Source organism: Malaclemys terrapin, chromosome 10 (assembly GCF_027887155.1).
Source record: "Malaclemys terrapin pileata isolate rMalTer1 chromosome 10, rMalTer1.hap1, whole genome shotgun sequence".
NCBI lineage: Eukaryota > Metazoa > Chordata > Testudines > Emydidae > Malaclemys > Malaclemys terrapin.
In genome coordinates this window covers 26,635,719-26,658,170 of record NC_071514.1, presented here as the reverse complement: position 1 = coordinate 26,658,170, position 22,452 = coordinate 26,635,719, and the positions used below count along the sequence as shown (strand labels likewise).

Here is a 22,452-nt window from a genome sequence, read left to right as displayed (position 1 = left end):
GGTAATGGGGTGGTTCCATCATGCTCCTTTACATGATCAAACCTGAAGAAGAGCTCAGCGTAAGCTCAAAAGCTTCTCTCTCTCACCAACAGAAGTTGATCCCATAAAAGATATTACCTCACCCAACTTAACTCTCTAATGCTCCTTTGCAGACAGAAAAAGCCTCTGCCCTGTTTTCATTTGCTTGAAAAATACAAAGTACTGTGAAGGCATGAAAAATAATGAACATAAATGGCTCTAAAACATGATTGTTTCATGCTACATACGGTCTTTCATAAAAAATGTTTATAGGTAACCTTGTTTGGTTCACCTCTTATGACATCATTATAAATAAATGTGAACTTACTGTCAATTCATTTGTAAGTTGCTGTATTTTCCGTTTCATTTCACCATACTCTCCATACATTTTCTTTCTTACTTTTTCCAAAGTTGCTCTTACCTGTAGTCAGACAAATTATAAGCCTTTGTTATTCAGCCTTTATTACAAATATAATTTAGATTAGAAACCAGACAACAATGTGCTCCAAAGACCAGACCGGCTCTAACTTTTTTGCCGCCCCAAGCAGCACAAAAAAAAAAGCGCCGCCCCGCCATAACCCCCCCACCGAGTGCCGTGCCGCCGAAACCCCCCTGACAAGCGCCGCCGAACAGCCGCCGCCCCCCGCCGTGCTGCCGAACACCCCCGACCCCTGCCAAGCGCCGCGCCGATGAAACCCCGCCGAGCGCCGTGCCGCCGAACAGCCTCTGCCCCCCCCGCCGAGCTGCCAAAACCCCCCCCACACACGGAGCACAACCAAACACCCCCCGCCAAGTGCCATGCTGCTGAACCCCTCCCCGCGGAGCGCCACGCCACCGAACACCCTCCACCGAGCGCTGCGCCGCCAGACACCCCCTCCCCTGCCCCCCACCACCTCAAGATTGGCCGCCCCTTACCAGGTGCCACCCCAAGCACGTGCTTGGTTGCCTGGAGCCGGCCCTGCCAAAGACCAAGATCACCTACAGTGATCACCATTGCTAAGCCAATGCTTGCTCACTGTGACATTTGTAATTCTCTGGCAGAAGTGTCTTAGATACCAGGGTGTAGTAGCTGAGGGTTAATTTACCTTTTAAGGCATCTATCTGTATAAACACTCATTTGCATTAATTTAGAAACATAATTTCATCACTAGATTCTAAAAAATAGGCTATTCACCAATTTGATTTTAATACAAAAATTAAACATAACTGCAGGTATAAATTGTTATTTCCTTTATGTATTTTTAACACTGGAAACAAAACTGAGTTAGCTACATTAATCAAACATGAACAGAAGCAACTTTCTAGCTCAGGATTAACTAGTGTTTACAAAGGCCACATCTAAATATATAAATGTTCACTTACATGCTACCTTCCAGACACATAGTTAGAGGTTGCCCTTTTCACTCAGTCATATGATTACCTATCAGACTGATTAGGTATAGTACAACAGTGAGCATAGTTGGGCTTATGCACAGCTGGAGTCAGGTGTGGAGGCACTGAAAGGCGGCCGCATTCATGTGTACGTGTAGCAGGGTGAAGGCCCACTCCAGCCCTGAATGGGTTGGAAAACCCCTGCAGGGGACTGGGGCTGAATAAAGGAGCAAAACCCCGGCTGATTGGGGAAGTGGCTGCAGCTGGGGCCACGCCCCAAACTGAGCCACTGGGCCTTATAAGAAGGCCTGGGTAGCCAGAACTGAGCAGTTTCCCTCTGATAGGAGAGAGAGACAGGCCTGGCTACAGGAAGGTCACCTGGGGACCTAGAGTAAGGCAGGGCTGGGAAGCCCTAGGCCAGCAACTCCCCAGGCTGTAGGGCCTGGTCCTAGGCTCATATAGGTATTGGGATTGCAGAGGGACAACCTGAGGATGGGTAAAGGCAGCCAGTCCAAACCCCAAATGAGTTGCCTGTGATGATTGGCTGATAGACTGCAGTCTGCCCCAAGGTGTGGGGGCTAGATGGTGACTGGCACGAGCCACAACTAAGGTAACATTGGGATAAGGGGTGGGGGTTCCCCTGGGTGGGAAGACCCAGAGAGAGAGTGGGGTACTGCCAGGGGGGCAACACCCATGTAAGGGCACCGGGGTTGGGGAGGGACATGGGGGGCCAATGACAGGCGGGACACCTGACCTGCAGAGGGCGCTCTGGATGCTGGGTGAGCTAATTCCCATGGATGTCCAGCAGGAGGTGCCGCAAGAGTGAGTCTGTGCCTGATTACAGTGTGTATGTAATAAAGGGGTTCTCAGGACAAATTTTTTGGTGGCCTCAGAGTGTGGCCACCAACTCTTGCTTATGGCCGGTCTCACACTTTTTTTCCTAAAATACTTAATTAGTTTTAGGGAAAAAAATGAATATGCACATACACGTGTCCAAATCATTGTTATTTATTGCTAGCTAGTAAGTCTGTTGTGAAAAGGTATATTAACAAACATACAACTGTCACTTTTCACAGCAGACTTACTCAGCCCTGCCAAGCCTGGGGCCAGGGGAGGCAACAGGGGACTAGAGCCTGCTGCTGCGCAGCCAGAGCCCAGGCCTGGGGCCTGAAGCCCTGTGACCAGAGCCTGCCACCCCAGGGGTGAACCCCAAAGCCTGAGCCCCACCACCCTGGGAAGGTGGGGAACTCACTGGGTGCCTGCTCCTCCAGCGTTGTGCCCCAGGTTTCTCCAGAGGGGGGCAGGGTGACCCCAGCAACCAACACCAAGGGAGGGCATCCAGGAGCAATAGGGAGGGGGAGGGAGGCTGTGGCTGCAAGAAATGTCCCTGGTGGTCACATTTGGCCATGGTGGTCACATTTGAGAAACGCTGTTCTAGGGGGGCACTCTCAGAAAGGAGTTTGTGCTGCATGGCCATGCCCCAAACTCTGTAGTCCTGCCTCCTTTGGAACATGCACAGCTGAAAGCACAGGGAGCGCTCTCCTTCCCCTGCCACACACCCTTCCTTGTTCTCAAAACATAACTCAGAGTTTCTCCCCACTAGTGCACCTACCTAGAGAGCTCTGATTTGACGCAATATTTTTAGTCTAGTTTAAGTTTAAATGTTCAACATCACCTTATATGCATATATGTAGTGAAAACAGACTTTGATTTAACACCTCGTTGTGCTGCAAAAATGCAAGTCATCGGGAGGAGGGGGAGCGAAGCTAATGAATTAGTTTAGTTGAATGCAGCTTTACAGAGAAAGAGAGAGGGAGGATCATACCTACCCCCAACCTCTATACATAAAATACTGCCAGAATCAAAGCCTAAAAATTTGTTCTTGTCAGCCTTTTATATTGGCTAGATAGACAGGCCAGCCCTTTTGCCTGTTTTTGAGAATCTGTTCGGACAACACTGCTGCCATCCTTTTGATTGGAGGACACACTCTTCATTTTAATACTTGTCTGGACCTAAGGCTTTGATCCAAATAATAAGTGTGCATTTACATAGTATCATACTTCAATAGGCACAAAATGACTGGGGGAGAGGGGGCCATGGGGAGGGATCTGAAGTTTTTAAAAGGACATGTCTGGGAGCTGGCATACTATATGAGAAAAAAGGCCAACAACGCTGACAGCACTAGGGCAAACCCAAAGACAAGCTGTATAACTGTCCAATCAAAGTTCTTTGGGGCAGCATCTGTCTTTGTTATGTGTAGGTACAGTACCTGCCACAATGGAGTCTGGATCCAAGATTGGAGCCCCTAGGTCAGTGGTCTCCAACTTTTTTACACCCAAGATCACTTTTTGAATCTAAGGGCAACCCAGGATCTAACCTGCTCCTTCCCCGAGGCGGCGCCCCTTCCCGCTCACTCCATCCCTTGCTGTCCCCCACACTCACTCACTTTCACTGGGTGGGGGTTGGCATTCAGGAGGGGGTGTGGGCTTTCGGCTGGAGCCCAGGGGTACGCAGTGTGGGAGGGGCTCTGGGCTGAGCCTGGGGCAGGGGGTTGGGGTGCAGGAGGCGGTACAGGGTGATGGCTCTGAGAGGGGGCTCAGGGCTGGGGGTTGGGGTGCAGGAGGGAGTTTGGGGTACAGGAGGGGTTTTGGGGTGCTGGCTCCAGGCAGGGGCTCAGGGCTAGGGGTTGGGTTGGGCTAGGGGCAGCACTTACCCCCGGTGGCTCCGTCGGCAGTGGGTGCAGGGAGGCTAAGGCAGGCTCCCTGCCTACCCTGGCCCCACACCGCTTCCGGAAGGCACCCCTGCAGCCCCTGGGTGGGAGGGGGACACGTGGCTCCACATACTGCCCCTCTCTGCAAGCACTGACCCCACAGGTCTCCCAGTCAATGGGAGCTGCAGGGGCGGTGCTTGCAGGCAGGAGCAGCACACAGAGGGAGACCCCCGCCCCCGGGGCAGCGCTGGCTGCATCCGGGGGCAGCGTGGGGCCAGGGTAGGAAGTCTGCCTTAGTTGCTGCAACGCTGAGCCGCCAGAGATTGCAATCGACTGGGAAATTCTCAAGGATTGACTAGTCGATCGCGATTGACCAGTTGGTGACCACTGCCCTAGGTGCTACTGCAATAACAATACCACCACCATTTTGGCTCCCATCATTGTAGCATTTAAATATCAAGGCAGTAGGCTGATAATGGATCAGCTCTGCTCACTTGTCACTGCCCTGCATCCTGTGTAGTCACTTACACCAGTCAGAATGAGAGCATTTGACACTTGCTTTTCACTCACTTATTACTGGTGTAAATGACCATACAAGGGACAAGTCAATGGTGAATTGAGCCCAGAATATTTAGAAAGAGAGCAAGTTTCCTTAACTACAAGAAGCCACTTGGTAAGAGAGAGTCAGTGATTCCTGACTATTAGAAAATGGCCTAATACCATATGAAGATATAGCCTGCAAGTGTCTGTAAGCAAAAACAAGCAGGTATTAGGAATCAACATTATTACATCCCCTTAAATTGTTAGCCTGACTCACAGCGATCCTCTCCTTTATATGAAAGTTGATCTGTGATGAAATGGGGCTGTTCTTAATGTTTCCTCTGAATACTGTGTGGGTGCCTCAGTTTCCCCTATGCATTGCTTAAGTCTCCAGTGTGCATAAATGACCAACACTCTGTATCCTGGCAACAATTGGCTGAGGCCCTTCCCCCCTGCAAGGGAATAGCTAAAGGTGAACAAAGAGATCGGGTGACCTTCTGACCCAGGAAAAAGACAAAGGCCAGAAAGGAGGGGCTGGAGGGGGTTTCAGTTGGGAGCTGGCTGGGGACAGGAAGCTAGTGCAGACAGGGTTGGGCCCCAAGATGGACCCGGCTGACGGATCCTGTTTTCTGTACCTACAAGCTCTGTTTTAGACCATGTTCCTATCATCTAATAAACCTCTGTTTTACTGGCTGGTTAAGAGTCACGTCTGACTGAGAAGTGGGGGTGCAGGACCCTCTGGCTTCCCCAGGACCCCACCTGGGTGGGCTCGCTGTGGGAAGCGCACAGAGGGGCATATACTGAATGCTCCAAGGTCAGACCCAGGAAGGGGAAGCCGTGAGAGCTTCTTGCCCTGAAGACAGTCTGCTCCGAGGGAGAGGAGGCTCCCCAGAATCCTGACTGGCTTTGTGGGGAGCAGTTCCAAAGCATCGTCCGGGGACTCCGTAACGTGATCTCTTGAACTTGAAATCAGTAGAGCATCATCTGCACTGGCCAGCTTCCATAAACTGGCTTCATGGGTGGGATGGAGTAAAGAGAGAAGGATGGATTATTTGCTTTGTGCTAATTAGCGGAATTACTAACTAAGCTTAGAGAGTCAAAAATCAACAGATGAAATGTTCAGTGCCGCAATCATGCAGGAGCTAAAGTCAGTCTTACCAAGGCTGCTGAATTTACATTTCTCTTTCAGGAGAGCTGTTACTTATAGTTACCTTTGGAAATGTTAGTTTCTCTTATTAGCCAATACTATCTGTACAGTAAAATTTGTGCAAGAAGCCAGTTATTAGGCAATCCCTTACCTTTAAATTGCCCCAAAGTGTCCTTAAATGAATTGACTACTTTACCATTTTTAGTAGCCCACCCAGAACTGGAGAGGATGGGTTTGATCAGTCTTTCAAGTGCTGCTTAAACAATTTTCAATGTATTTGATTCCAGATTATAAGGGCTTTGGAACAGGGACCCTATGACTTGTTTGGCAGCTTATTTGCTGAACAGAAGCAGGAATGTAATGCTCTGGTCAGTGTGTGCATTAGGTTTCCCCCTCGTTCCCAACCCATGGAGAATGAGAGTCTGTTACAGTCCCCGCTACAGAACAGAGGTTTTTTTGCTCAGGGTGTAGAGACTCAATAAACAACAACATTATAGAAAGGATATTTGAGAACATCTTCTAAATTAAAAAAATATATAACTCACATCTTTAATGTAATTCATCTCTTCTTTCAGCTGATGAGCTGACCACCCATAAACCACCATTTCTTTCTTATGGTTATTGTTAGTCCTGTGCACCACACCATACACCATGCCATCAGAGAACTTCCCTGTAGACATTCCATTCGGTACATGGTAGGGTTGCTAGTTAAAAACAAAAAAAACAAACATCTTTTACCCTAATACTAAACACAATAACAAATTCAAAACAGAAAAGGGGGCATGCTACAGACCTGCACAGAAGGACACAGATATTCCTTAGGTCTTATATACTTGCATCATCAAGGAATGAGAGAAGTTTCATTAGTCTTAATAGAAATTACATGTGTATGTACAACTAGAGGACAACAGACTGGATTTCTGGGTGAGAGAAAGTAATGGGGTTATTAAAAAAAAATTAATTGTTCAAGACATTGACTTACTTAAATTCATCACTGGAATTTGCTCTTTTACACTTGTGTATATGTATGGTTGGGTTTGGAGGCTAGGGGTAAGTAGTTGTGTAGGCACAGCCCATAGCAGCTGTTTTCCTTTGCCTGGAGCTGCTCTCAACTTTTGTTTATAATTTACTTTCAAAATGTTTAGTTAGCACCCTTTAAAATAAAAATATCCTGGAGGAAAAACCAGGAGACATTGACTTACTTAAATTCATCACTGGAATTTGCTCTTTTACACTTGTGTATATGTATGGTTGGGTTTGGAGGCTAGGGGTAAGTAGTTGTGTAGGCACAGCCCATAGCAGCTGTTTTCCTTTGCCTGGAGCTGCTCTCAACTTTTGTTTATAATTTACTTTCAAAATGTTTAGTTAGCACCCTTTAAAATAAAAATATCCTGGAGGAAAAACCAGGAGACACGACATGTAAGATGTTTTATTGTTCATTTTAAAACTTTTTCATGAAGAAATACATGATAGATGCAGTTTTTATACCTTTCTTATGCGAGTTCAGTGCAAGAAAGAATTACAGTACAAAATATTTAGAAACTTATGAATAAACGTGGGTCATTTATACATACAAACCCTTATTTAACGTAGTTCTCAGGAAACATTTGAAATTGAAACTTTCAATTTAAAAAAGGAATACATTAACTGCATTTAGAACATGAATTTTAGATTATAGTGGTTTGATATTTAGTGCTCAAAAAAACAAAAATCCGAACTTGTTTGTACTATAATTTGTTTAGATTTTAAGCAGTTCAGTTCACATTTGAAGCTTTTTTTTTTAAAAAAAAAAGATGGCATACTTTCATGGTATCCCAGTACTTTAGATTCAGGTTCTGTTTCTCCTGCAGGATTTAGTAACATCATTGGAAGACTTGAAGTAGGGCAATGAGCTGCATGATATTTGCACATATTTGTGTAGGTGTTAGGAATGTTATCAATTCTTGTAAGGGGGACACAGTACTCGGAACTCAGGTCCTGGTAGGTAAAAGTACAGAGAAAGTTAAACTAAAAAATAGATATGCATGTGTGTGCCCCAATTTCAGAGGAACACTGTGTCCCCGATTCAGGCTTTCAACACCTCTGAAAAGAATTAGGTACAAGGTGTCACAAATTGGGCACCCAAAACTGAAGTGCACAAAATTAATGAACACTGCTGAAAATACGGCTGAAAAATATTTATGCATCTGCTTAACTCTATGCACATGAACAGTCTCATTAAACTCCGCACATAATGTAAATGTTTGCAAGATTGGGGCATAAATCATTAAAAATTACAAACATACATTTTTAGTTTTTTTCCCCTCTCTATATACTTAGCAGGACGTGGGTAGATTTGGGAACATTCCTGAAGGTTGCCCTCAGTCCCTCAGATAAAGATTTTGTAACTAAATAAATATTCCCATTCAACAATAAAAGCTTTTAAAGCTTTTAGGTGTTGAAACCTATTAAGTTTTTAACACCTTCATCACATTTCAACAGTAAATATTCTCCTTCCCCATCAACTGAGGGATGAGAAAGCTGCAGCTCAATTTTCAATCTCTTATGATGTCACATCCCACTAGCTCTCCAGTTCTTCAGATAACACAGAGAAATAAAGACCAACCCAGCATGCTATTTCTAGTGTAAAAAAGCTAAAATGCTGGTGGGGGATGAAGAACAAAGGGGATGATTGGAGTTCACCTTTAAAGTACTAATGTTAAAGGAACCAAAATTACATCTCCTAGAACTATTCACTCCACAAGACAATGAGCTGGCAACTGTAATACATAATCAATTTGTACTGTATTCTTAGGCTAGGTCTACACTACCCGCCTGAATCGGCGGGTAGAAATCGATCTCTCAGGTATCGAATTATCGCGTCTCGTCGGGACGTGACAATCGATCCCTGAATCGACGCTCTTACTCCACCAGCGGAGGTGGGAGTAAGCGCCGTCGACGGGGAGCCGCGGAGGTCGATTTTGCTGCCGTCCTCACAGCGGGGTAAGTCGGCTCCAATAGGTCAAATTCAGCTATGCTATTCGCGTAGCTGAATTTGCGTATCTTAAATCGACCCCCCCCCGTAGTGAAGACCTGCCCTTAGTCACAGTACATGAGTTAATCTCTCTGTTTAGAGACTGTTTTTAAATGATATCTTGTACTGATTTTGAGCAAGCTGGTTTGTCTATATTAGATAATCATACTCTACATTAGCTGTGCATGTATCTGGGAAAACAACAATATTTACCACACAAATGAAAAGGAAATATTGCCGTAGCTTTGACATTTAAAAAAAAATTACATAACTGTGAAATATTTCCAAGCTTCTGTTACCCTGATATTTTCTCCCCAACATCGTATACAAACTATCACCCAACCCCCTCCCACCACATTAAAAGAACATTAAAGTTACACGGTCAAGCCCTCCAAAGTTAGGAAGTGCCAGAAATAAGGTTGCCTGTGTAACCTTAATTCAGACCCTTGTGCATACGCATTATAATACATTATCTAATTACATGCTCACATGCTGTTTTTTTTCAACAGGATCTCTACCTCATTCATTGTACAAGATGGACGTGCTTGGGGGATGAATCAGGATTGTGTAGTAAAGGTGGCTGTTGTCTATAAGACCTCTGCCTCATTTATTGTACAAGTTGGAAGGTATGTAGTTAATAAGGCAAGGTGGGAAGAGAAGGATGGTCTCATGCTAATAGCAGTTGAATGCTGCCCTGGACAACTGGATTCTATTCCTACCTCTGGCACAGAGAGTTCCGGTGTGATGCTAGGCAAGACACTTAAAAATCAAAACATTTCACAGGTAGTCATTTCTTGTTGTGTTTCTCATTTTCTGAGTGCCCAGCTTGAGAACCTGGGATCTGATGTACAGAACAGACACTCTGATTTGCTAAACTCTCACAGCTGCAACTGAAGTCAAGAGGAGCTGTTATCAAGTGCTATATACTGCTAAGTGCTTGAAAAAAAAAAATCAGATCTTAAACATCCCTAATTGAGCATTGCCTCACTACCAGGGCCAGTCTCTTTGACCAGACATTCCCAGTTCCTCCCTCCCTTCTCTTCATCTGGTCCATCTCTTCTCTCCCCGCCCCGTTTCTCCCCTCCCTGTATTTTTGCCCCAATCACCCCACTCCCTGGCTTTTTGTAGCAATCTCTTTGCCCAACAGCCAGCCTCAGTTTCCGCCATGCACATCCTGGCTCCTTCTCATCTCTCTCTCCCCCAGCCCCCGCACTCATTCACTCCCCACTGCTTTCCAGTCCCAGTCTCCTCCCTCAACCACCTCCTGTCTCCGCCTCCTCTAAGCAATGATCTCAGTGTTGTCATTCCTCCCCAAATGGCTCCCAGATTCCCCCATTTTCTTTCACCAGCTCCCAGTCTCCTTTTTCTCCCAACCCCAGCCTCCCAATCCCAGTCCCACCTCCACCTCACAACTCCCAGTCAGTTTCTCTCTCCCCCTTTCCTCCTCCTGTCCCAGGAAGTCTCCTTGTCCCAACTATTCCTTTCCTTCCTCCCTGGTACAGTTCTTCTCCCTTCTGCATTCCTCCTCCATGCTGTCTAACCTCATTCTGAGAAATGACTGAAACGTATGAAAAATTCAGAAAGCCTTTGACAAGATCCTCATCAAATGCTCTTAAGCAAATTAGGGAGTCATGAGATAAAAGGAAAAGTCCTCTCATAGATCCCTAAAGATAGGAAATAAAGGGTGGGACTAAACATTCAGTTTTCACAGTGGAAAGAGGTAAATAGTAGGGTCCCCCCCAAGAACCTATACTGGGATCAGCGCTGTTCCACATAGTCATAAATGACCTGGAAAAGGGAGTAAGAGTGAGGTGGCAAAGTTTGCCAATAATACAAAATTACCTTATAGTAAGCTGTTCCATACCCCTAAAAATCACTTTTGTTGCCCTTCTCCATACTTTTTCCAATTCTAATATACCTTGTTTAAGATAAGTCTCCAGAACTGCACGCAGTATTCAAGGTGTGGGCATAGCATGGATTTATACAGTGACGTTGTGGTATTTTCTGCCTTATTATCTATCCATTTCCTAATCGTTCCAAACACTGTGAGCTTTTTTGACTGCAGATGGACGTTGAGTAGATGCTTTCAAAGAACTACTCAAGATGGCTCCAAGATCTCTTTCTTGAGTGGAAACAGCTAATTTAGAACCCATCATTTTGTATGTATAATTGAGATTGTTTTCCAATGTGCATTATTTTGCATTTTCAACATCATTTTATTGCCCCATCACCCAGTTTTGTCAGATCCCTTTGTAACACTTCACGGTCTGTTTTGGATGTGTCTATCTTCAATAAGATCATAAGAACAGCCATACTGGGTCAGATCAATTGTCCATCTAGCCCAGTATCCTGTCTTCTGACAGTGGCCAATGTTATGTTCTATAAAATCATGAATGGTGTGGAGAAAGCGAATAAGGAAATGTGATATACTCTTCCATAGAACACAAGAGCCAGGGGTCACCCATTGAAATTAATAGGCAGCAGATTTAAAAAACCAACTATCAGGAAGTATTTCTTCACACTAAGCACAGTCAACCTGTAGAACTCGTTACTAGGGAATGTTGTGAAGGCCAAAAGTATAACTGGTTTCAAAAAAGAATGAGGTAAATTCATGGAGTATAGGTCCATCAATGTTTATTAGCCAAGATGATCAGGGACACAACCCCAAGCTATGGATGTCCCTAAACCTCCGACTTGCAAGAAGTTGGGATTGGACAACAGGAGATGCATCACTCGATAAATTGTCCTGCTCTGTTCATTCCCTCTGAAGCATCTGCCCTGGTCACTATCAAAAGAGAGGATAATGGGCTACATGGACCACTGATCTGACCTTGTATGGCCCTACTTATGTAAATTCAGCATGCGGCAAACACCCAGAGCATGGAATGGTTAAAGTTTCACCAACTTATAAGCAACTGTAAAAAGAGTCTTATAAGGGGAAATGTTGGACAACCTTAATAAAAAATGGTGCTAACAACCTCATCTACTACACAAACGCAAATGCACAGTATAGCGCAACTATAAATATACAATTCCACGTTAAAAAAAAATATCACAGGCATATTTTTGTATCCCAGTAATCAAAGCTACATAATCACATACTACTCTACCCATCATTTAAAAGCCATTTGCTTTTTGAAAACATAGAGAAAGCAAGCTTGTTTTACAGGAACTGGGTGGGACATGATTCAACACTGGCTTTTCATTTCCTGGGTTGTACAATTCATTTGGTAGTTTCATATGAACTCCACCCTAAAATAATTACTTGCATTAGAGCATTAAATAATAATTTCCGTCTCCCCGACGCCCAAGACAGTAATCATTTCAATTGTGGCAAATTACTTCAGAAAGTAATATGTTTCTAAGGACCTGAACATTATCTATGTAATAGCTACTGCCTAGCAACTATAGCTTTCAAAGTCACACAATTAGTTCATTATCATTTTAATGGCACTGTAGTAGCTGAACTTGTTGAGCCCCAGCAACAAACTTCTACCGGTATCCAAAATGGTACAGGCCTCATTTTAAAATCTCGCTTATAGGCATTAACATGGAGATTATGCATAGAACTGTACAAATGACTGATTTTTTCCAGTTTTCTGGCAGTTCCAAAAAGACAGAATTGTTTGACAAACTGAAAAGTTAAAAAAAATTGCTCTGAATTTTAAGATTTGTTTTAAAAATTAAATAAAATGAGGACCTTTATATGAAATGTCGTTTTGAATAGAAAAAAAATGAAAATATTTTGTTTTGAAAATGTGGAAACAAAATGTTTAGATTTTTTTCTTCCTTGTTTTCAACAGAAACAATTCATCAAATTCAACATAAAATCATGAAATGTTTGGGTGGATCCAAATGTCAATTTTTTGGCAGAAAAATTTTTCAGTTGGAAAATTTCAACCAGCTCTAATTATAAACTTTCTGGCCACAACTGGGCTTTTCCAATGCCAGGCAATGTATTTGTGCAGAATGCCTTGGGAAGATATTTTCTGGCAAAGATCTAGTAGATTCAAACTAACCAAGATCCATATCCATTCAAACCACACGGTCCCCCAAATACACTTATTTCCCATTAACACACAGGAGAGTAGATGTACAATTCCATTGTGTGGTAAATATAAATGTGACATGTAGGTATATATATTACACAATCACTGCTTACACCTCTAACCATGCCTTTTGTTATCACCACCTGCTCCAGGAATTGTGCCTCCTTTCAGGCTGTTCTGTAAGTTTAGAAGAGTGTCCCAAGCTTCCTCCCTCTCTCACAAGAGAGAGTTCAAAAATTCCCCTCATTTGAAAAGCATTCCACATCTAATAAGTACATGACATTGTACATTTGTTCTCTGCTTTACACTGTATTGTTTTGGTTTATGTAATTCCTTCATATTGTGAACTCCCAAGGGCAAGGATCGGTTACAGTTTTGGCACAGTTTTCCCATTGTTCAATGCTGTACAAATTGACAGCACTATCTAGGTTACATTCTCTTTTACTGTCATTTTTCTCTGGTCTTTTCCCTCCACTCAAATCTCTTTCCACCCCTGCCTTTCCCACCTCCCACAAAGAAGTTGGTAGTTCTATCATTTAAAGTTTATTTTTTCTAAACTACTTGTAGCAGGGTATAAGGGCACTACCTGGCCATTGTGTTAATCACAATTCAGCTGCCTGTTTCACTTGCACAGCTACTCAGGGGAAGGGCTAGTGGAGTGGCCACTTGGAAGGCAGAAAGGAAAAAATTCCTTGGGGAAGTTCAGGTTCACACCCAGGGGTCAGAGAATGTCTTACCGATTATCTTGACTTATTTTACATTCTTGCTATAAACACTTGCCACATTAAAGGAGAGGATCTTGCTGACTGCAACTATTTTTTCCTCATGTTATTCCACCAGCATGCACCTGACATTAAACACCTCTTCCAATTTGCGTTCTCTGATCACTTACTTACCCCCACCTCTGGTCTGTGTTTCTCCATCAATATTTTATCTTTTTTTCTCCCCCTTTCTTTCTTGTTGCCCTGTCATACCTGCTCCCTACCATATTCTCTTTCTCCCAAATCCCCAGTGTCCCCCACTCCCCAACCTAGCCTCATAGAGCACTAGAGCCTTCACAGGCAGTAAAATCTGTTTAACACGTGTTTACAGCCACACCTGTTCCCTATTCCAATGCAGAAGGGAGCCAGGCTAGTAGATCCTCTCCCCCGTTCATGTATTCAGTGATAAAGGGGTGGAAATGGTAATCACCACCTCTCTCTGCTGCATGGTCAACGGTGAGGCAAGCGATAGATCTCTCAGTTAGTGATATTAAAAGTCAGTGAGTGGCTTCAAAATGTTCAGGACCAGATGAGCACTGGCTAGGATCATTGCACTCAGCTGCTGAGCTAGCTAAGCAAAGTTGTCAATGCTAGTGGACTTTAAAGCCAAGATCCAGTCTAACCGCCCCCATTTCTGTTCAAAATCATCAACTACTGCTAGAGAAATGTAAAGGAAAGAGTTTTAGCTACCACGGCATTGCCACACACTCATCACTGTGATATCAGAGCACTTCCCTGAGCAGACACTACAGAAAAAGCGCTGAATTTTATTTAAAAACTATTCTAACATGCTAGCTGCTGACTTAAAATTACAGGCTTATTTTGAGTGATTTCTGAGTCTGTGCTGCAATGTAAGTTAGTAGTGAGAATATACCATTTTCATGCACAGCAAATGCTACATGAATCTATCTACAGTAGCTTCCAGGGACGTGCTTTGACTCAATGTGCAGTAGCACAGACACAATACGTCAGGTTATGTCTCATAGCATATCCCAAAGAAAAGCAGATAATTATTTATTATTATTCAGTTCCTTGCACTATTTTAAATAGACAGACACCCAAGATGTTGCAAAATTCCTGCTAATTACCAGATGTCCAGTTTATCTCTCAACCCAAATAATAGACAGTTGGTATGAAGCAGAGCCACCATAAAAAACAGTATGAGGTGTGTGAAGAACTGGGCCTGTTCTCACTGTGGTCTGTGAATGCTGACAGGAGAGTGTGCTGGGATAGTCTGCATTGCAGGATGGGATCTGCCCGAGGGCGCATACCTGAGTGTGTAACATGAGAACCCAGGAAGGGGTTGAAGGCGAGGCGACTCCTTAGCCCGGGAAACTGAACAAAGGCTGTGGGAGGGGTCGCTGAAGGCAGAGGGCTGGAAGCAGGCTGGAGGGAGGCTGGAGAGATGGCTGGGAGGCAGAGATGGCTCTGACCCCCCAAAGGGGGGTGGGCTGGCATGCCCTGGGACCCCAAGCTGGACCTAACTGAGGGGGGCCCTGTTGTCTGTGCCTGCAAGACCTGTCTTGGACTGTATTCCTGTCATCCAAATAAACCTTCTGCTTTACTGGCTGGCTGAGAGTCATGGTGAATCGCAGGAAGCCGGGGGTGCAGGGCCCTGAGTCCCCCAATACTCCGTGACAACTGGTGGCAGCGGTGGGATGTACTGCACCCCGTGGACGGCGCTTCCTGCGGTAAGTGACTGGGGAGCAGTAAAACGAAGGGGGATTGACGGGGACCAGGCCGGCTGAAGAGTGGGAGAGAGACGGTTATTACCCCTGGGAGTGTGTGACCAGCGAGAAGGACTTTTGCAGTAACAGGGTCCCCCGGGGGGATCGCAGCGAGTGGTCCCAGGGGCGGAGGAGTCTGCAGCTCGACCCTGGCAGAGAGGCGGTGACCTCGAGAAGGGCTGGCACACTAGGGGTCCCCCTGGGAACTGTGGGGAGCTGTGAGCACACAGGCCGGTGAGTGGCCAGCAGGAAGATGTATGCCAAGCGGCTTAAGAGCGACCTGGTGGAGCTGTGCAAGCAGAGGCGGCTGCGCATTGGGAGGCTCACCAAAGAACAGCTCATTGCCCAGCTGGAGGCGGAAGATCGCGCGAATGAACTGATCCCTGTGTCTCAGGAAAGCAGCCTGGCAAATGCAGCGCAGGCACCAGTGTCTGTCCCAGCTGGGAGTGGTCAGCCGGCTGCTGAGGGCTTCCCGAGACCCCTCCTTCCTATGCCTAGGGGAAGGGTGGGGAGGAGCCCAGCAAATACCGAAGGCGCCGTGACCCCCCCGGCCAGCAGGGGGTCCCCCCGGCGAAGGCCGCCGGCCAGCAGAGGATCCTCCCGGCGACGTTCGGCATCCGGGGAGCGGAATTGGCTGGAATGGGAGAAAGAGCTAAAACTGAGGGAGCTGGAGGATCGTGAACAACAGAGACAGCATGAAGAGAGACAGCGTCAGCGTGAACAGGAGGAGAAAGAGAGACAGCATCAGCGTGAACGGGAGGAGAAAGAGAGACAGCATCAGCGTGAACGGGAGGAGAAAGAGAGACAGCATCAGCGTGAAGAGAGACAGAGACAGCATGAATGGGAGGAGAATGAGAGACAGAGACAGGAGAATGAGAGACAGCGTCAGCATGAACTGGAACTGGCGAGATTGAAGGGCAGCGAACCCCCGGCTGCGGTGAGTGAGGGGGGACCCAGGATTGCACGGAGCTTTGATAAGTGCATCATGGCCCCATACAAGGAGGGGGAGGACATGGATGACTTCCTGGAGGCCTTTGAGACGGCCTGCGAGCTGCACCGGGTTGATCCCGCGGACAGACTCCGGGTCCTTACCCCCTTACTGGACCCCAAAGCCGTGGCATTGTACCGCCAACTGGAAGAGGCAGAGAAAGGGGACTACGAACTATTCAAAAAGGCCCTGCTACGAGAGTTTGGGCTGACTCCTGAGATGTACCGGGAAAGGTTCCGGAGTCAGGATAAAACCCCTGAGATCTCATATCTACAACTAGCCGCCCGCATGGAAGGATACGCCAGCAAGTGGGCTGATGGGGCCCAGACGAAGGAGGACCTGGTCAAACTGCTGGTACTGGAGCAACTGTATGAGCGGTGCCCATCTGACCTGAGGCTGTGGTTGGTGGACAGAAAGCCAGAGAACCCGCGACAGGCAGGCCGGCTGGCCGATGAGTTCGTAAAGAGCCGGTCAGGAGATAAAAGGGAGGAGTCCCAAAGGAGCAATCCCACCACAACGCAGAGAGAGAGTCACCATGGGACCTCCCCGTGGGAAAATACAGAAAAACCCCATCAGAGGGGAACATCCGGCATCAGGACCATCCGACCCACTCAAGGGGACCCATGGGACATGGGCTGCTACCACTGTGGCCAAAAGGGCCACATACGGGCCCAGTGCCCCAGGCTCAGGGACAGACTGAGCAGGCCGAACCCACAGAGGGTTGACTGGGTAGAGACCCAGCCCGGCGAGAGGCAGCATTCCCAGGGAAGGGGAGCTGGCAGGGTACCACCTGCTAAGGAGGGAGGAGAGCCCCAGGCTAGCTTCTCTGGGGGGCCAGATGCTCCGGATTCAAAGTTCTCCGTTTACAGGGTTGGCGCGGGGCTGTCCCTGCGGAGCGAGTGCCTTGTTCCCCTGGAGGTGGATGGGAAGGAAGTTTATGGTTACTGGGACATGGGCGCAGAGGTGACACTGGCCCGGCCCGAGGTGGTGGCCCCAGATCGGGTGGTGCCCAACACCTTCCTGACCCTGACCGGGGTGGGCGGGACCCCATTCAAGGTTCCCGTAGCGAGGGTACACCTGAAATGGGGGGCCAAGGAGGGCCCCAAGGACGTGGGAGTGCACCACCATTTGCCCACCGAGGTGTTGATGGGGGGGGACCTAGAGGACTGGCCCAGCAGCCCCCAGACCGCTTTAGTTGTGACCCGCGGTCAGAGCCGGCGAGGGGCACTGCGCCCTGGCCTTGGGGGGGGTGCCTTGCCTGAGGCGCGGGACCCTAACCTGGTGGGGAGGGAACGCCCAGGGACGCGGCTCAGGGAGGCTGCAGCTTCGGACCCAGCAGGCGAGAAAGAGCAGGTGGCCATCCCTGTCCCAGCTGCTGAGTTCCAGGCCGAGTTACAGAGAGATCCCTCCTTGCGGAAGATAAGGGACCTGGCCGACCTCAATGCGGTACAGACCATGGGACGAGGTGGCCGGAAAAGATTCCTGTGGGAGAAGGGGTTCCTGTACCGAGAATGGGCTCCCCCAGGGAAAATGGAGTCAGGGGGGATCAGGAGGCAGCTGGTGGTACCCCAGAAGTATCGCCGCCAGCTGCTGTGCCGGGCCCATGACATTCCCCTCTCAGGGCACCAGGGAACCTGGCGTACCCAGCAGAGGCTGCTACGGAGCTTTTACTGGCCTGGGGTCTTTGTTACTGTCCGACAGTACTGCGGATCCTGTGACCCCTGTCAGAGGGGGAGGAAGGCCTGGGACAAGGGGAAAACAGCTTTAGGACCCTTGCCCAGCATAGAGGAGCCTTTTCGGAGGGTGGCCAAGGTAAAAAGGGCGGCTCTAAACCAAGAGAGCCCAAAGCACAGACCTCCAGACTGGAGCGCTGGGAGAAGACCACAGCCCAGTTGGAGCCCCAGAGGTATGGGGGTGGGAAAAGGGCGCAGGCCGCATAAACCTTCCCACATGCGAACTGCGAGTGCCATCAAGCACCCCCAACCTAAGGGGGAGCGTGAAACTGGAGGGGCCTGGTGTAATTCTCACCAAGGAATGGGAGGGATGCGGGGGCATCCAGGGGAACGGGGGTAGGTTCGAACTTCCCCGGGTCACTGGCTAAAGTGGCCCCGCTCAGTTCGGTCTCGAAGGGGGGAGAGATGTGAAGAACTGGGCCTGTTCTCACTGTGGTCTGTGAATGCTGACAGGAGAGTGTGCTGGGATAGTCTGCATTGCAGGATGGGATCTGCCCGAGGGCGCATACCTGAGTGTGTAACATGAGAACCCAGGAAGGGGTTGAAGGCGAGGCGACTCCTTAGCCCGGGAAACTGAACAAAGGCTGTGGGAGGGGTCGCTGAAGGCAGAGGGCTGGAAGCAGGCTGGAGGGAGGCTGGAGAGATGGCTGGGAGGCAGAGATGGCTCTGACCCCCCAAAGGGGGGTGGGCTGGCATGCCCTGGGACCCCAAGCTGGACCTAACTGAGGGGGGCCCTGTTGTCTGTGCCTGCAAGACCTGTCTTGGACTGTATTCCTGTCATCCAAATAAACCTTCTGCTTTACTGGCTGGCTGAGAGTCATGGTGAATCGCAGGAAGCCGGGGGTGCAGGGCCCTGAGTCCCCCAATACTCCGTGACAAGGTGCAATAAAGTTCTCCTCAAAGCATAAGTACTGCTTTTTGCTTCCTCTTTTATAGGCAGGCATGATGCCTATTAATCTACATGTACAATAAGAAACACGTGCCAAGGAGAGATTTTCCCCCAATCCATATCCAATATTCCATTTTAAAATCAAAAGATACATTCAAGACATTCTTATCACTCCACATTCCTCCTAAACAAGAGCTCAAAGTACACTCTAGGCATCCTTTTTTAAAAAAGAGTAAACCCATCTAATTTAATGATTAAGACACATCTTGGTGTGTTTGGATCAGTGGTTCTCAACCTATTTATCATTGTTGGCTGCATCCAATGCTACCTATGTGGCCCTGAGGATGTCACATGGACCACAGGTTGAGAACCACTGGTTTGGATACACAACAACAACAGAATCATGTAGGGGTGGGTGGGGTAAATAAGAACTTAAAAGTTTTAGCAAAACCTAATTGTTAATTACCTGTAATATCTCAAATCAATTCCTTTGGTAGCTAGTAAAAGTAGTTAAGATATGTTTCTTATTTCTTCCTATTCCCAGAGCTATCAGAGTATCTGCTATATCAGTTCTGTCTCCCTTTTGTTTATAATACAAGTTACCAATGATATAGGACAGTGATAATGTTCACACAGTTGATTAAGTTACAGATTTCCTGTAAAGAAGAATAGCATCTTTAATATATCTATTCCATCAGCCAACATTGCTCTACTGTGATGAGAGATTATTATTTTTCTTGATATTACTTTGGTGTTCATGAAACTCATGTTACATTCAGCCTCCTTTGCAGATGCTACATTATATTTTTAAATGCATTATTGATATGGAAAATGTGCAAATACATATCTCTTCAAGCATTATTTCTTGAAATGCAGCCTATATTAAATATAGACTGAAAGAAATATACAAGTTAACTTCTATGATTCTATACCATTTCCAGGAACTGTTGAAAATTCAAAGAGTACCACAATTAGCAAAAACTATCACATATTTATCTACCAGTGAAGTAGCTGATTTTATAACATATACTGTAGCCTAGTAGTACCTAGCTATTACATACTGCTTGTCATCAGTAGATCTCAAAGTGCATCACAAAGTCTACTTTAGTGGTGCTCAACCCTGGAGAGTCTATGTCTCATCCAAAGGAGGTGCAAAAACCCAAAAATAGTCAGAGACACATCATGAGATCATATTAGTGCAACTCAAAACCACTTCTTATTAAAGGAGTATCAGGTAGAGAAGTCTACAACCCAGTGCCATCCTACGGTATTTTTATAACTCTCTGGCACTGCCTTTGACACAATACTACCCCTCTAACACTTATCATTCCCAAGCAGCTGGCAGAGATGGGAAGGGAACCTGGGAATTATCCATTTGCTCATCAATATTTCTGTTGCCTTGTCACATGGAAAGCATTCTGCTGATGCAACTGTTGTGTTTGCTCTAAGAGCTCCAAATCAGATCTGTAGACTCCACAAGAGTTACATGTGGTTCAACGGTCAGGTGGAGCTTCATAGATCAGAGTAGGGCAGTGTCACAGGGCATGCGACCTCACCCTTTCTCTTTGCAAGCAGTCCTCACACACTCTTAAGTTCACAATAGCATATTTTATTTATGTCTCATGCAGTTTCATGTTCCATCACCATAAGGCTTTACCCAATCTTCAATGTACTCCTTGACCGAGGGGTGATTGTCTCACTTTTGAGATCCTGATCTTCTTCGCCCTTCCTTCCAGCCTTTGCCCCTCTCTTCCTGTTTTTTTAAATGTCCCAGCTGATGAGCTGAATCACCTTGTTAGTTGTTTAGTCATCCAGTCCCTAACCAATTATCTCCTCAATTTGGCCCATGTGGGGATATTTGCAAATTGCATAGAGGGATGAGTCAACCTTAAACTAATCACAGGTTCTTAGGCCTTCTCACTGCATTGTTAGCTTGAGCTGTAACTTGAGTTTTGCACCTAACCTGACTACAGTCCACACAAAAATCTCTAGCTCAATTTAAATGGTGCTTGAAGCTCATGCAAGTTAGAATGGGAATGCAGTATCTTGAATTACAACAAGTCATCAACTACTAATCCAATCACTCTGGGTATGTTTACACAGCAATTTAAGTCCAGGATCAATCTAACCTCCACCTTGTATCCACACAGCAAATGTGCTAACCTAGGGCTCATTCCCAGGGTCCCAGGCAATGTTCCCTCTATTTTTTTCCATCCATGTGCAGAATAAATTTTGTTATGTGCACCGTGGTGATGTGCGCCACTAGTAGAAACAAAAAATTTAAAAATATATTTTTAAAAAGTTACTATAGGTATAATTACTCCAGCCAGGACAGGTTAGGCATTTTAGATCTCACTACTCAAAGAATTAAATTTAAGTGTCAGAGAAATAAAAATTATGAAATGCACAGACCAGTCAAAAAACTAAAATAACACACTTTGAAAGAGTAAAATTGCACACACACACAGTGTATGTGCTGGCTGCTGAGGAAGTTTCTGAGAGACACTGTGCACTGTCTCTTTAAAGCACTCACTGAAAAGCTCTTCTGCTCCTGAGCCCTGTCCCCTCTCCCCGGCTCTGCAGAGATTGGGGGACACGGGCAAGGGAGGGGGAGAGAGAGAGAGAGAGAGCACGCGTGCATGCACACGCACACTGGCTGCTGGAGAAGTCTCTGAGACACCATGTGCTGTCTCTTTAAGGCACTCACACCACCCAGAAGGCTCGTTGAGACCTCAGATCGCAGCACTCTCTCCTGCTCTGAGTCCTGAGCCCTGTCCCCTCTCCCCTGCTCTGTGGTGATGGGGTACAGGGGTGAGGGGGGAAGGGGACACCCTGACATCAGCATCCTCCTCCCCCCCACTTTGCACAGCCAGCAGGAGGGTCCCAGGAGCAGCTGCATGAGCAACGTGGCTGCAAAACAGCAGCGGGGAGGGGCATCTGAACACACACTGCCAGACGTGCTCTGCTAATCAAGTGCGCGGCACTTGAATCACTCCTGGGAGGCTGCGCGGCTTAGAGGGTACACAGGCCAAGACCCTTCAGGGCTGGAGGGTCTGAGCCCATAGTAAGTTGGGACCTATGGTCTGAGTCCTATTGGTTTCCTGTGTGCATATGGCTTCAGCTTGACTTGGGTCCTAGAAGTGCTCCTGCGTATCCCAGAGTTCCTGGCAGCAGAGGAGCATGCAGCCAGGGAGCGCCATTACTATCTGGCCAAGCATGCTACCCCTTTCAGCTCCTCCCGCAGCAGCGGCTCTGACTCCTCCTCACTGCTGTGTAGAGCTTGCCCCGAACAGGGAGCAAAGTTGACAGGGAGGAGGTGGCTCCCTGTCACTGAGATGTTGGATTAAAAATGCAATGTAGATGGTCAAGCCCAGGATTCCTTGCCACAGGTCAGCTGACTTAAGTCCCACTCGGTGTACATTACTGTGTAGACATAGCCTCTGTGAAGGTATTGTTTTGCAGTGTGATCACTCTCAGTAGGCTTGAGTGGAGCAAGTTGAGTGTAC

General features: G+C 46.9%; 1 protein-coding gene across 1 annotated transcript in view; it reads right to left on the bottom strand.

Moving 5' to 3' along the window:
* Positions 1-22,452, bottom strand: part of MYZAP (myocardial zonula adherens protein) — a 97,416-nt gene that overhangs the window by 56,525 nt on the left and 18,439 nt on the right. Inside the window, exons 3-4 of the mRNA XM_054041419.1 lie at positions 6,332-6,490; positions 347-439 (exon numbers count right to left, since the gene is read on the bottom strand). Coding sequence (XP_053897394.1) covers positions 347-439; positions 6,332-6,490 — 252 coding nt within the window. The remainder of the gene's footprint in view (positions 1-346; positions 440-6,331; positions 6,491-22,452) is intronic.